The 13511-nt window shown below is 37.7% G+C and overlaps 1 protein-coding gene across 4 annotated transcripts in view; it reads right to left on the bottom strand.

The window, feature by feature from the left end:
* Positions 1-205: 205 nt before the first annotated feature.
* RBM18 (RNA binding motif protein 18) overlaps positions 206-13511 on the bottom strand; it is a 26473-nt gene continuing 13167 nt past the window's right edge. For all 4 annotated transcript variants that reach the window (XM_063432324.1, XM_063432325.1, XM_063432323.1 and 1 more), the window contains 5 exons: positions 10454-10587; positions 8776-8902; positions 8423-8509; positions 6539-6624; positions 206-995 (listed from right to left, as the gene is read on the bottom strand). In XM_063432324.1, the coding sequence (XP_063288394.1) occupies positions 836-995; positions 6539-6624; positions 8423-8509; positions 8776-8902; positions 10454-10566 (573 nt within the window). In that variant the 5' untranslated portion in view covers positions 10567-10587 and the 3' untranslated portion in view covers positions 206-835. The remainder of the gene's footprint in view (positions 996-6538; positions 6625-8422; positions 8510-8775; positions 8903-10453; positions 10588-13511) is intronic.

Raw genomic sequence — 13511 nt, 5'->3', positions numbered from 1 at the left:
CTTTACAAACCACTATGACCAGATTTTACATATACAATATCACCGGATATCATGACAACATAAAAGCAATAGTAAAGCAAAGAAGCATGCAGAGTAATTAATAAATGTGTAGTGTCTACATAAGTGTGAAATAAGATGGTGTAAAACACACATTTTGAATGGCAACTGTATTTCTGAATAACTAAAAATAAGCAAATTAAATGTAGTTTATTATCTGCATTTTTAGTGCACATTAAATCGTTTGTGAATTACTTAATGAGTCTACATGAAAGTGTAAAAGAAATAAGTCAACCACTTGAAAAACAAATTGTGCATTAGCACATCATTAGTAAACATTTAATGGCTGTTACAAAGTAAATTTAATTCAAAGAGGAAAACAAATATAAATAGGGCACATATGAAATATAAATAACGTTTCATCATTTTGAAAATCAATTTTTTTCCCCAAGTAAGAAACCTATGCTAACATACACGGCCTCAGATTAAAACAATTTACAAACATTAATGAACTCTACAATACTTTATAAAGTACGCTTTCTTTTCTTTCAATGCCAGGATGTTGAACGATTTTAATTTGAATATTACATTTTAAAACTTCATGTGAAGTAGTACAGTGGATTGAAGAACAAAAATGAACTGCTTTCTGAGCAAGTTAAAAGTCAAGTTAGTTGTAAATAATAAATAATACGCCAAAAGATCTTTGGAAAAATAGGGACTGTGTTTTATAATGCATGTAATTCAAGATTATGGACAGAAAAAGCTTGCACTATATACTGCGGGAGAGTATAACCCCAGAGTCTGAACTGTACATTAGCCTGAAACAACAGCGAACATGTCATCTTTTAGATTTCCATGATGTTCTGGAGTAGGGTGTGCTCTTTTTCTTCTCAGTAGCCTTGAAATAAGAATAAGATGACTTCCCAGGCAGGTCTGGATCTGGATTATCTGCCATCATTTTGAGTTTAGCTTCAATAGCTTTAATCTTTGCATTGACACTATAGAAAACCAAGAGAAAAAAAAAAAAAAGATTAACAGAAATTCTTGAACTATGTGAAAATTACACTGTAAAGTCCTCTAGAAAATGATAGTTAATGCATGAGTTTAAACAATACATATTGCTGTTTTGTTTACACAAACTTTCAATTATGCTGGCTGAAGTTGCCCTGGGTTTGACAGAATATGATCTGAATCTGCATTTTGTCTAGCTATGGAGAACTGCTTTAGTTGCACTGGTCCAGTGTAGCATCAGCTAAGGAACAATTGAAAATACAGATATTCATCAGTCAAACAATATCATCAGTAAACTAAAATCATCCATGGCTACCAGCACCTCCCATGAGAACCTATTTGTCTGTAATACAAGATCCTGTAGAATACTGACATTAATACACAGAATAAGACTGACATAAGCACACATGCTTCTGCCTCCAAAGTGAACATTAAAGTCTCCTATCAAATATTTCTGGCTGCCTGGCAAAGTTTTGCCAAGGAAAGGAAGTAAATTATCATATGCTGTGAAAATACAGGAAAGGAATTGGTAGAACTGATTAACTGTGTTTGTAATTCACTGGAATGAATCTGCAAAGAGAGTTGAAGGTTATTCTCTAATGCAAATAAATTAGGGTTTGATACATTTAAATGGTGTACTAAGTAAAGAAAGAGATGAGTGTCTTCAAAACTGAATGAGATACAAATGAGATATGCTATAAATATAGAATATATAGTGCTAGAGCTAGACTGATTTACCAGCTAGTCACCAGTAATGACTATCACATTTTACAAACCTATGATACTTTCCATGAACAAACTATATACTATGTAAAGAAATCCAAGCTGTACCATAGATTATCTAACTTGTGACCTTTTCACTCTAGACACTAAATTCACAAAATTTACTCAGAGTAATTGTGCTTCCTGTTTAACTGACAGCAGAGAAATCAGTGCTCAATCAATCAGTTTAACCTTTCCGGACCAAGTACGAAGCCTCAGGGTAGCAGACTGCATTTACCCTTATTTCCTGGATATTTCAATTTTGAAACACACAGTTGTTTGATCACCATATTTGCCATTGATGCCACTTTTCCATTACTCTATGATTATAAGAATCACCAAATCTTTTTTTTTTTTTTTAGGACCTACACAAACCTAAGTACGATATGCTGACATTATTGTTAAAAACTTAAATAATAAATCTCAAATTGGGAAATAGAAATAATTGAAAGGAAATGCATCATTTACAGCAAATATTATTCTGAATTAATAATTGTAATATTATTATTATATTATATATATAGCGCCAGCAAATTCCATAGCACTGTACAATTGGTGGACTAACAGACACGTAATTGTAACCAGACAAATGGATGCACAGGAACAGAGGGTTAAGGGCCTGCTCAATGAGCTTACATGCTAGATGGAGTGGCGTATAATGACACAAAGGGTATAATGACACAAAGGGTATAAGTAGGGGTAATGAAATAGGTTGCTAGAAAAGTAATCACTGAGAACTTAGTAGGTTATTTTTGACAGTTGCAGGAGAGGAGTCATGGGGGGTGGGGGGAGGGCTGAAAACCCATTAACAGTTTTAATGATATGCTTTCTGAAGAAGTGTGTTTTCAAAGATTTTTTTGAAGGAGTGGAGACTGGGTGAAAGTCTAGGGAATGGGAGTTCCACAGAAAAGGTGCAGCCATGGAGAAGTCTTGGAGGCGAGCATCAGATGTGGGAGTACGGACAGAGGATGTGTATTAGGGAGGATAGGTAGATTGGAGTAGCATTATGTAGGGACTTGTAAGCAAGCACCAGAATCCTAAATTGAGCCCTATATATAACTGAAAGCCAATGTAATGGACTGACAGAGGGGGAGGCATAGCAGGTGCGGTTGGACAGGATAATGAGCCTCGCCGCTGCATCCATTATAGATTGCAGCAGTGCAATCTGTGAACATGTAAGACCACTGAGAAAGAGATTGCAGTATTCAAGGTGAGAAAGAACAATGGCATGAACCAACACCATAGCTGCATCTGGTGTTAAATAAGGGCAGATGCGAGCTATGTTTTTGAGATAGAAGCGGCAGAATTTGACGATCGACTGGACATGAGGGGTGAAGGAGAGGTCGGAATCAAAGAGAACACCTAGGCAGCGAGCCTGCGAAGTAGGGGTGATGATGGCGCCATTGACTTGGAGACCGACAGACACGGCAGTAGCAACACTTGAGGGAGGAAAGACCAGAAGTTCTGTTTTGGACAGGTTGAGTTTAAGGAAGTGAGCAGCCATCCAATTGGAAATCGCAGAGAGGCAGTCAGAGACACAAGTCAAGATGGGCGGGGAGAGATCAGGAGAGGACTGGTAGATTTGTGTGTCACCTGTATATAAATGATAATGAAAGCCAAAGGAGCTGATGAGTTTACCAAGGGAGGCAGTATAGATAGCGAATAGTAGGGGACCAAGGACAGAACCTTGGGGAACGCCAACAGAGAGGGTTTGGGGAGAAGAGCCAAAGCCAGAGAAACAAACACTGAAAAAGCACCAGGAGAGAGCAGTATCCTGCAGACCAAGATTACTGAGAATGAGAAGAAGCTGTTGATGATCAACAGTGTCAAAGGCAGCAGAAAGATCAAGGAGAATTGGGATAGAATAATGCCCGTGAGATTTAGCAGCGACTAAATCGTTGGATACTTTGGTCAAAGCTGTTTCAACAGAGTGACGAGCGCGGAATCCAGACTGAAGCAGGTTAAGCAGAGATTTGGATTCGAGCAAGTCTGTCAATCTCGCATACACAACTCTCTCAAGGATCTTGAAGGCAAATGGCAGTGGAGATATAGGGCGGTAGTTGGATGGGGAGTTGGGGTCAAGGTTGGGCTTTTTCAGAATCGGTGTTATGGTTGCATGCTTGAAGGGTTAAACACTCTATGAAGAAACTATATCTGTGGTATGTATTTGAAATGATTTCTCTTACCCCTCCTACATATATAGAGCCATGCACATTTTCTGGTTGCAAGTTTCAGTGAACTTTTTTAAAAATTATTTGGGAATAGCACTAAGTAGCTGAAAATACAGAGCATTCTCTGCTCAGACAGAAAATATGCTTACATTTTAATGGTTTTGCAACATTAGAGGAGGCTCAAGAGACAGCACATGATTATTTACAAAAGTGAGACTTTGGAGTGACATTTAAATTTAAGGTCATATAGCTGGACTGGACTTATATTATTATTTAATATATAAATAAATAAGGTTTTGAGTCCTCACTTTAGAAAATAACCCTAATTTGTCTAATTACAATATTATGCTCCAATAAAAAAAAATCAAAAAAAAATCAAGCATTGTTTTTTTTGTTCGATTCCAACTTTGATGTCAAAAGGGTTTAGAATATTGTTGAAAAAAAGTGTTAAGCAACCGAATGCCTGTTGCCAAGAAACAAGTGCATATATGACAAGAGCGAACACAGATGGGGAATACATGTGCAAAGTCAGCACAACAGAAAGGCAACTTTTTTGTGTTTAATTCTGAACATGGAGTGTGATAATATAACCCCATGTTCAATGCTAGCTTTGCAATGACAAGGATCACTGTAACGAGAGAGCACTGATAAAGTTATTGAAACAGTTTTAATTCTGGGGGTCTGGACAGCACCTGGGGCATTTAAAATAAGTGTGGATTCCTAAAAGAATTGATTCAGAACTGTTCTCCACAAAATGTGAAAGAGATATAGAGACGGTAAGTTTAAACAGTGAGTAGGTTGTGGTAAGGGTGGTTTTAAAGCTACTATCCAATAAAACAACGGTTATCCCTCAAAATTAATAATTTAGAAGGAATGAAGACTTCAAACTGTTTCAAAACAGCTGAAATAAAGTTAAACAGTTGAAGTAAAGTGATACATCCCCCTCTAGTGGTAAAACCAATTAACCCTACTATTCTTTTTAGATTTGGTACATTTAATTTGATCTTTGAGAGTATTAACACTGTTGCCTCCTCAAATAAATGAACCTAGCTATTAACATTGTTGCATGCTCAAATAAATGTACACCCATGCATAACAGAAGAGGATTAATAATTCTTACTTTTGCTTTTTGCCAGGTACTCAAGCTTTTGAAATAAAAAAGGTACCGTATTTGCAAGTATACATTTTTTGACTGCCAAGAAATACAACATGTTTGCATAGATTTTTGTTTAGGAACGGCAACAATAAAAAAAAAAAAAAAAAAAAAAAATTTTGAAAGGTCTTAGCTTGAGACTGGAACATTGATTGTTATTTCAACTTTGGATCAATAAAAGAAGAAACATTTGACAAAGTGTGCATCGCTTTTTGCATTGTATATTTAAGCCCTGAGACTGGATATGGTACCAGTGTGCTTGGCTCTTGGACTTTTAGATTTTTTTCCTTTCCCCCATTATTTAAATATATTTTTTTTTTTTTAAACAGCAACACGCATGCATCCATTTAAAGTGGTATGTCACAAACTGAGTATTCCCAGGTGCCCAAGTCCCATCCCATTGGCGATATCAATATTGTACAAATCTGGACAGAAGGGGTGGGGAGGCACCAGAAGGCGGGTGTTACAGTGGTGCAATATTAACAGATCTCCAAGAATGACAGTGCTGTTGCAAGAGGTAGAGGGTAAGTGTTACTATAAAAGCCTAGTGATGGCAGTCTTAGAGCGAGGGGAAAATACTACGTGCAAATATAACAGCCAATACAGCAAATAAATTCACCATTAATATATTACTATGGTAAATTAAATATTTACTGCCTTAGGAGCCATTAGACTATATAAAGTTTCCCTTAACCCCTTAAGGACCAAACTTCTGGAATAAAATGGAATCATGACGTGTCAGACATGTCATGTGTCCTTAAGGGGTTAAAGTTCACTACTAATGCCAAACAAGACTTAATGCAGTCTGCAAGCTACCAATTGTGGGATGCTGTTAGCGTCACTTAAAGGTTGTGCAGTTCTATACATAGCCACTGCATACAGTGCAGACCATCATGCTTTGTGTGTAAGAAGTCTACATTTAGCTAGTCAGCAGTTATCTTTTATCAATACACTAACTGTCAATCAAAGATTGAGCTCAATGAACTCTTTCGTATCCATAGAGAAACATTGGGACTGAAGATATGAACTACCAAAATGTATTAAAAATATTATAGGCTCAATAAGACAGATCAAATAAATTAGTTCATAGTGTGAACTAAAATGCAGATTAAATATATCCTGTTAATTATCTAGTTTAAAAGTATATGTTGAATATTTTTGCAATGTAAATAAGCACTAGCTCTGGATAAACAGCCTTGTTATTTAAAGTTTATTGAGGGTGCACACTGCCTTGTGTTTTGAAACAAAATCACGTGGTTTAAATTGTATTTGTGCTTATTTAATCATAAACAACATAATTTCCTATATAATAATTTATTAATAACCATAACATAATGCAATGCTTGTGTATATGAGTATTACAAAATCATATACTTATTTTTATCAGCATCTAAAGGAAGTCACATTAGAACTCACATGGGAGCATGCAGAAGCTTTAACTCACCTCAAGTTTGATTGAGTTGGTTCAGTGCTTGAAGATGGTTCAAGACTGATAGGTAAAACCTTTTCATTTTTGTAATTATCAAACCTCTGGAAAAAAATAATAAAAATAAAATAATATTATTTTTGATTAGCAGTTAGTGTAAAATGTTTTGTAAAATGTGTAAATAATGAAGCCACACAGGTATTTAGGGTTTTGTCAGCTTTATTCCAAGAAAATGGTCACTGTAATGTTAATCATACTCGTGCATAAGCATATGCAACTAAAGTTCTCTTGTATAACAAACTTTTTAAGCAACAAATTGTCTTAAAACTTGTCTTAAATAAATAAAAATAAATTTGAAGATAAAAAAAAAATACTCTTACTAATTAAACACTCTAAGCTCTATATATGTTGCATTCGGTCTTCTGCAGGAGAAGGCAGAGGTCTATATTCAATAAAAAGGGACACTACAGTCACCAAAACAACTGCTGCTTAATGTAGTTCTGGTGAGTATAGTATGTCCCATGCAGGGATTTTCATGTAAACACTGTCTTTTCAGAGAAAAGGTAGTGTTTACATTGGTGCCTAGGGACACCTCCAGTGGCAGTCACTCACATGGGGGAAATGGGCAGGCAAGTGACCTAAATTGTGATTTTAACACTATAGGGTCAGGAATACACTTTTTTTTTCTGACCATATAGTGTACCATTAAGCATGGCCGGTCCAAGACCACACTCAGTGGCTGAAAGCACTCAGCTGATGCTTTCATTTAAAAAGTGCAGGCCTGCTTAGCTCAATAGAGCCAACCGATTACTCCTGGAGGAGAATCTTGGAAGCAGCGTATGTGACCCAGGGTGGGCAGGACTCAAGTGAGCTGTCAAATCACTCTAAAATGGTTTGACAGATTAAACTTGTAGGTTGTTATGGTTATGGTGAGTCTAGTGTTTATTGTGCACAATGCAGCAAGGCAAAACATATTATAACATAATGACAGGGGGCAAGCAATGAATACAGCAAACTTAAAGTATTTTGTTCCTGTGAAGGCTCTTACTCAAAATTGTTCCTTTTAGAGTAATGATCTTGGGTTAGAATTATCACAGACTTGAACTCAAGAGGTTATAGTGTTTATCAGAGAGAAAGAATAGCTCATAGCTCTTGTTCCAGGATGAGCATAACTTTTCCTTTGAACATTTTGGAGTTATAGATAGTATGTTGTAATTCAGACAGACATGTGGCCAGTAACGTCATATTAACCACCAGGAAGAAACCAAGATCAGAAAATTGAAAAAAATTATGTGTTGGACTCAAGCTGAAAACAGTGCATATCCCATGAAAATAAGATCTAGTAGCAGACTTCCTTCTTTTGAAGTTAAAGAAGGAAGGCGTTTTGGTAACTACAATCATTCCATTTTGGCCAAGAAAGTTTCTTCTTTAACAGAGTAAAAAACTTCTGTTAATAAAACAGATTAGATTCTAAGTTACAGTAAGACATGTTTAACCTCCATCAAAGAGACTAATGGTCTACTAGAGACCGAAAGGCAAAGGAACGAGGTTTTTTTAAAACCGTTATGAAAACCATGAAAGCAAGAGAAATAGTTTTATATTTGAGGCACCACAAAATCTGGTCTGTTTTCGAGGATTGGGGTTCCTTCCCATGGTCTATGTTTCTTCAACCTTCCAGATCTAACATTCTAAACAGATATATCATGATATAGTGCTGCTCTCATTCTACTCAGAAGTTCTGAAGAGAAGGAAAAGTTGCAAGCACTGGATGTGGTCAGATGCCTATCTTTTTGAAAGACATAAGAAAACATGGTTTTCCTGTAGGCTCTCCAATAGGTCTCTACAAATAGCATTAATAAAGCCAATCACATGCAGTGCATTCTGAAACTTTAGGTAATTTACCTTAATTTGCGCATGTGCCCATCTGACCACAAGTTTCTTGGATAGCGCCATCTTCCCATTGAGACATTGAATTGCTCTCTCTGCTTCCTGTATAAAACAAACATCAAATCTTTCACAACATGACCACGTTTGGCTCTTAAAAGACTTTGCAAACAGCTAAAAAGCAGGACTAAAAAAAATCTATATCTGCATCTCATAACTGAATAGAGTCACTGAGGTCACAAAGTTACTTCTTGGTAAAGTGTGCAAAACATTTAAACCCTATATGACTGTACAAATGATGTGATTCATGTTCTAAGCATATGTGCATGAATAGAGTTGTAGTGGTGAGGCTATTTTAGATGCATACTCACCACCTTTGTCTCAAAATTCACAAAACAGTATCCCCGTGGCTGTCCTTCCAGAGGCCCAGACTTGTGAAACAAGAAATCAAACTGTTTCACATTGCCAAATTTCTGAAGTAGCTTTAAAAGATGGAACCTAGAAAATAAAATTAACACATATTCAATAAATTGCAAGCATGAATCAGTCAACTATATAAACAAATATCTGTTTAAATTGTGTTTTTTTTTACATCTACAAGATATGCAGGTTGCACTTAGCTCATGGCTTTATACGGGTTCAATTCTAAACCGATGGTCCGTCTAATACTGCTCCACACCTCCACAGACCCGGAAGCACAGCTGTGCAGGGCTAAGCTCATCTGCTGAAAGTGATTGGCTGATACTCTCTGCAAACAAGTCCACATTGAAGGTTTAGCTCAGGAGAGCTAATAGAAGCTTTTGGTTCTCTGTTGGCTGTAATGGAGGTGGGAGATTACCTAGTGGACACCAGATAAGAAGAAACTGTTTTCTACATACAAGGTGGGGGGTACTAGCACCTTATCAACTACAACACCCTCAAGGTGATGTGAAGAGGCATGCATGTGTTAGGCACTAAGAAAGGAAGGTCCATATATATTCTTCTCTATATATTATATATCTATTATATATTGTGTGTGAGAGAGGAGCGTGAAATGTATTCTGATGTCAATGATTTGATGCTTTTTAAGCTACTTCCCTAAATATGTATAGTGCTTTTTAGTGAGTGCTAGAGGTGTATGTTTATAAGCTTTGTAAGATATATGTTTGTGTTTAACAGTCTGTGGGGATTCTTCAATACAGCTGAGATGAGGTGAATACATAAAAAAAAAAAAAAAAAGAGGTCCAGAAAACTTGACTTTGTTTTAGAAGTTTTTTGACCTTGGTAAATGAAATTATATCCAAATATAAGTGTTGTATAATTCAGTTTATGAAATGTTTTATACTTTTACCAGTAACCTTGTTGAAATATGCAGTTGCAATGAAGTGTGTGTTATTTCCTTTCAGTTTGCTTTGGGCTTAGTGGTCTCAGAATGCCAGGAAATTGTATTAAGACTAAACTGAGCAATACAAAGCATTGGAAAATAACATGCCTGTAATGATTCCATTAAAGAAAGGCATATTAAACATACAGCAAGAATCCCAGCACGGGTTTGAAATATTTATGTATTAAACTATAATACATGTTAAACTTGTTAACGTGCTAAAGAATAAAAATAGTTTATAGCTGTACCAACATTAGAAGCAATAGAAACTGAGTGTACAAGCAATTGCAAGCAAAAATGTGATTTGCACATGATAAATGTAAACTAGAAATCCTAAAACAAAGAGTAAATAGATACGTTTTATTTACATACCATTGATGCCAACATGTAGTGTAGGGTACTATTAACCTAGGAAGCAAGTCTGTGCTTCCTAAACATGGATATGCAGGAGAGATGTGTGTTACAGCATGTACATAACCCACTGAGAACATGATTTAAGCGCTCAGCACAAGACAGGGTCACGGAAATAAATTAAGATATGAGTTGTTAATGGTATTAGGGGAACTTAATTGTATAACAGGAGTCAAGCTAGACTACAAATCTACAGCTATCATGACAGGTTCATTTTAAGTTTCAACTATAATTTGTGCTATATGTAATTCTACCATATTGAAGTGCATATTTACTCTGTTATTTTCGGATCAAGGTTGCCAATCCATAGTCTATGACCATCTTGCAAGGAACCCTCTGATAAAATTGATGCATTCTCGAGTGGCAAACTTTTCATTTCTTCCTCCATCGATTCTTCTTACAAACAATGCTGGGAAAGAGAAAAAAATAAATAAAAAAATGAACAAGCGCACATAAAAAAATAAAAAAAGAATATTATATCTCAAGAAGAAAATGCGCACTGCAATATCCAAATAAATATTCTGGAGACCAGACAAGAGTGCACATGAGAAAAGACTACATGAAAATTCCACACAGCAAAAATACCACTATTATAAATGCTCACATAACAAATTACCCACATGGCAAAATATTCACACAGAAAAATTATCCACATAGATAAATGCATACATGGATAAACGTGAGAGAAAAATATAAATCTGGGGCTCCCAGTCCCATCACTGATATACAACCCAGGGTTTCCACTTCCAGCAGAGTCAGGATCCAGAATCCCCATACAAGCCAGGGGTCCCTTATGCAAAAAAATATGATCCAGAATTCATCCCAGTACCACTGGGTGATCCAATAAGTTGGTCCCTCTTAGGGATAGGGGATACAATTGTGTGTTCCACTTAGGGATAGGAGGAACATGCAGCAGCTGTGGCACAGACTGAGGGGGGCTCCATACTGGTGCAATACCAGCGTTAGCCATAACACCACAATTGCCCTAGCGCACTAAAAATTAGGATAGGAGTGGCTTGGCACTTAGCCAATCAAAACAAAAGGCCCAAAGTTCACTAGTTGCTGTGCTGAATTTTATAGGAAAGCCTAAAACACAATCCGAGATTATTGAATAGTTCAACCACCTCTGCCATAATCTGCAGCTTGTAATACTGTCAGAGTATCCAAATGTGACAACCACACTGGGAAAACATGACCGCTGTCTTACATGTTTTTATGTGTTTTGCACTTCATCTGAGCACTTAGCTAATCGGAGAAGACAACATAAATATCACTATTTGCTAGGAGGGAGTTGTTAGAGCCTTGTGCCAAAGCACCATCTGACAGCAGTGAATATTTTAAAAACCACTGCGATATTGTGGAACCTGCAATACTATTATGATGTGATATATCAGGAGTAAAATACCCTACCATGCAGAGCATAGGTCAGAATACAGAAAGGTAGGACAGAGTATTACCGGCCAATAGAGATATATATCGTAAGTGGAAGAAAAAGCCACAGTCAGGATAAAAGAAGTACATGGAAACAAATAAACTAGCCAAGGTCAGGATCACATAAGTACAAAGAGTCGCATAACAATCCATGGTAAAACGGCAGAGGATCACAGAACAGTAGTAACACACTAATTGAGAACCAAACGGAAACCACAAGAGAGCAAAGGTCAGGTCAGGAGGGGTTTATATAGGTCAGGACACACTCCTATTCGTCAGCGTCCCTTCTGCAATGCCAAAACGGAAATCTTCATTGCAGAAATAATGCAGACACGTTTGTCTCAGCAGCATTACCATGCTACGGGAGTGCAGAGTTCCACACCAATATCGGCGCAGGTGGGCGAAAAATGATGTGGTGAAGATGCCAAGGCACAAGCTGGCGCTGAAAAATGACCTAGAGTCGACATCAAAATAACAGGTACCAAGACAATATAGGTGCACGGCCGTCTTTAACGCGGGGCAAACGGGGCAGCTGCCCCGGGCCCACTTACTCCTGGGGGCCCAAAGCAGCTGCCCCGTGGCCCCGCCACCCGCATAAAAAAAATAAAAAATAAAGAATTCCCTAATGGGCCCGCGGTGCTGGTATTGCGGCTGCACCGGGGCCCGCACACTAAGGGGGCCCACCTGGTGGCCCATACACTTAGGGCCAACTGGTGAGCATGTTTCAGCAGGGGTCAGGTCAGCGCTGTGGTTCTTTAACAGCGCGACCGGGTCCCATGCTTAACGGCTGCATGATAGGAAGTGACGACCGCAAATCACTTCCCCCTCCACGAAGACAATGAGCTGAGCCAGGATCCAGTGAGGAGGGGGAGCAAGGAGAGCCAGCACACTGGACCCCAGGGAAGGTAGCCTCTTGCAAAGGTAGCAAACTGAAAAGTGTCTGTCTGTGTGTCAGTTTGTATGTCTGTGTCAGTTTGTATGTATGTCTGTATGTCTGTGTGTCAGTTTGTATGTCTGTGTATGCGTCTGTATATCTGTGTGTCAGTTTGTATGTCTATGTATGTGTCAGTCTGTGTGTGTATCAGTATGTCTGTCACAGTGTGTGCGTGTGTGTCAGCATATGTGTGTGTATCTGTATGTTGTCAGTATGTATGTGTGTGTGTGCATACATTTGTGTGTCAGTTTGTATATCTGTGTATCTGTATGTAGCCAATGTGTGTATTTGCATGTGTGTCAGTGTTTGTATCTGCATTTGTCAGGTTATGTATCTTTGTGTGTATGTATCTGTATGTTATCAGTGTATCTGCATGTGTGTCAGTGTGTGCATCTGTGTTTCTGTATGTGTGTCAGGTTGTGTGCATGTATGTGTGTCAGTGTGTAAATGTGTCTGTATAGCTGCATCTGTATGATTGTGTATATCTGTGTATCTGCGAGTGTTTCAGTGTGTGTGTGTGTGTGTGTGCATACATATCAGCATTCAAACGCCAACACTACACGCAAATACACACCTGCATTTAGACTTCAACACTACATATAAACACACCTCTTTTCTTTTTTTTCAGTTGAAATTCAACAGTAAAAACAAAAAGGGGGGAATGGGGTACAGAAAGGAGAGAGGGAGTAGGGGAAGGGTGGGTACTCTTAAAGTGCATTCACAATATTGTACAAACAGTGTATGCGGGTCCTTTCTTATACAGTAATGTTATTAGACAGAACCGTCGTCTCCTCCACAGTATGTACCCATTCATTTGGTGTGTATGGTTGTGGTACTTGAAAGTAGCAGTGTGGTGTTATCTGAACATTACTTCACTTATTTTTGTCACTCCTTCTGGGTTCAATATAGTTTCTAAGGTTCCGAGGGGTTTTGTTTTAGTTATACTTAGAGTAACTGTTACATCTCAT

Source organism: Pelobates fuscus, chromosome 9, assembly GCF_036172605.1.
Source record: "Pelobates fuscus isolate aPelFus1 chromosome 9, aPelFus1.pri, whole genome shotgun sequence".
Classification (NCBI taxonomy): Eukaryota; Metazoa; Chordata; class Amphibia; order Anura; family Pelobatidae; genus Pelobates; species Pelobates fuscus.
Note: the sequence above shows the minus strand (reverse complement) of the source record. Positions and strands in the feature narration are given on the sequence as shown.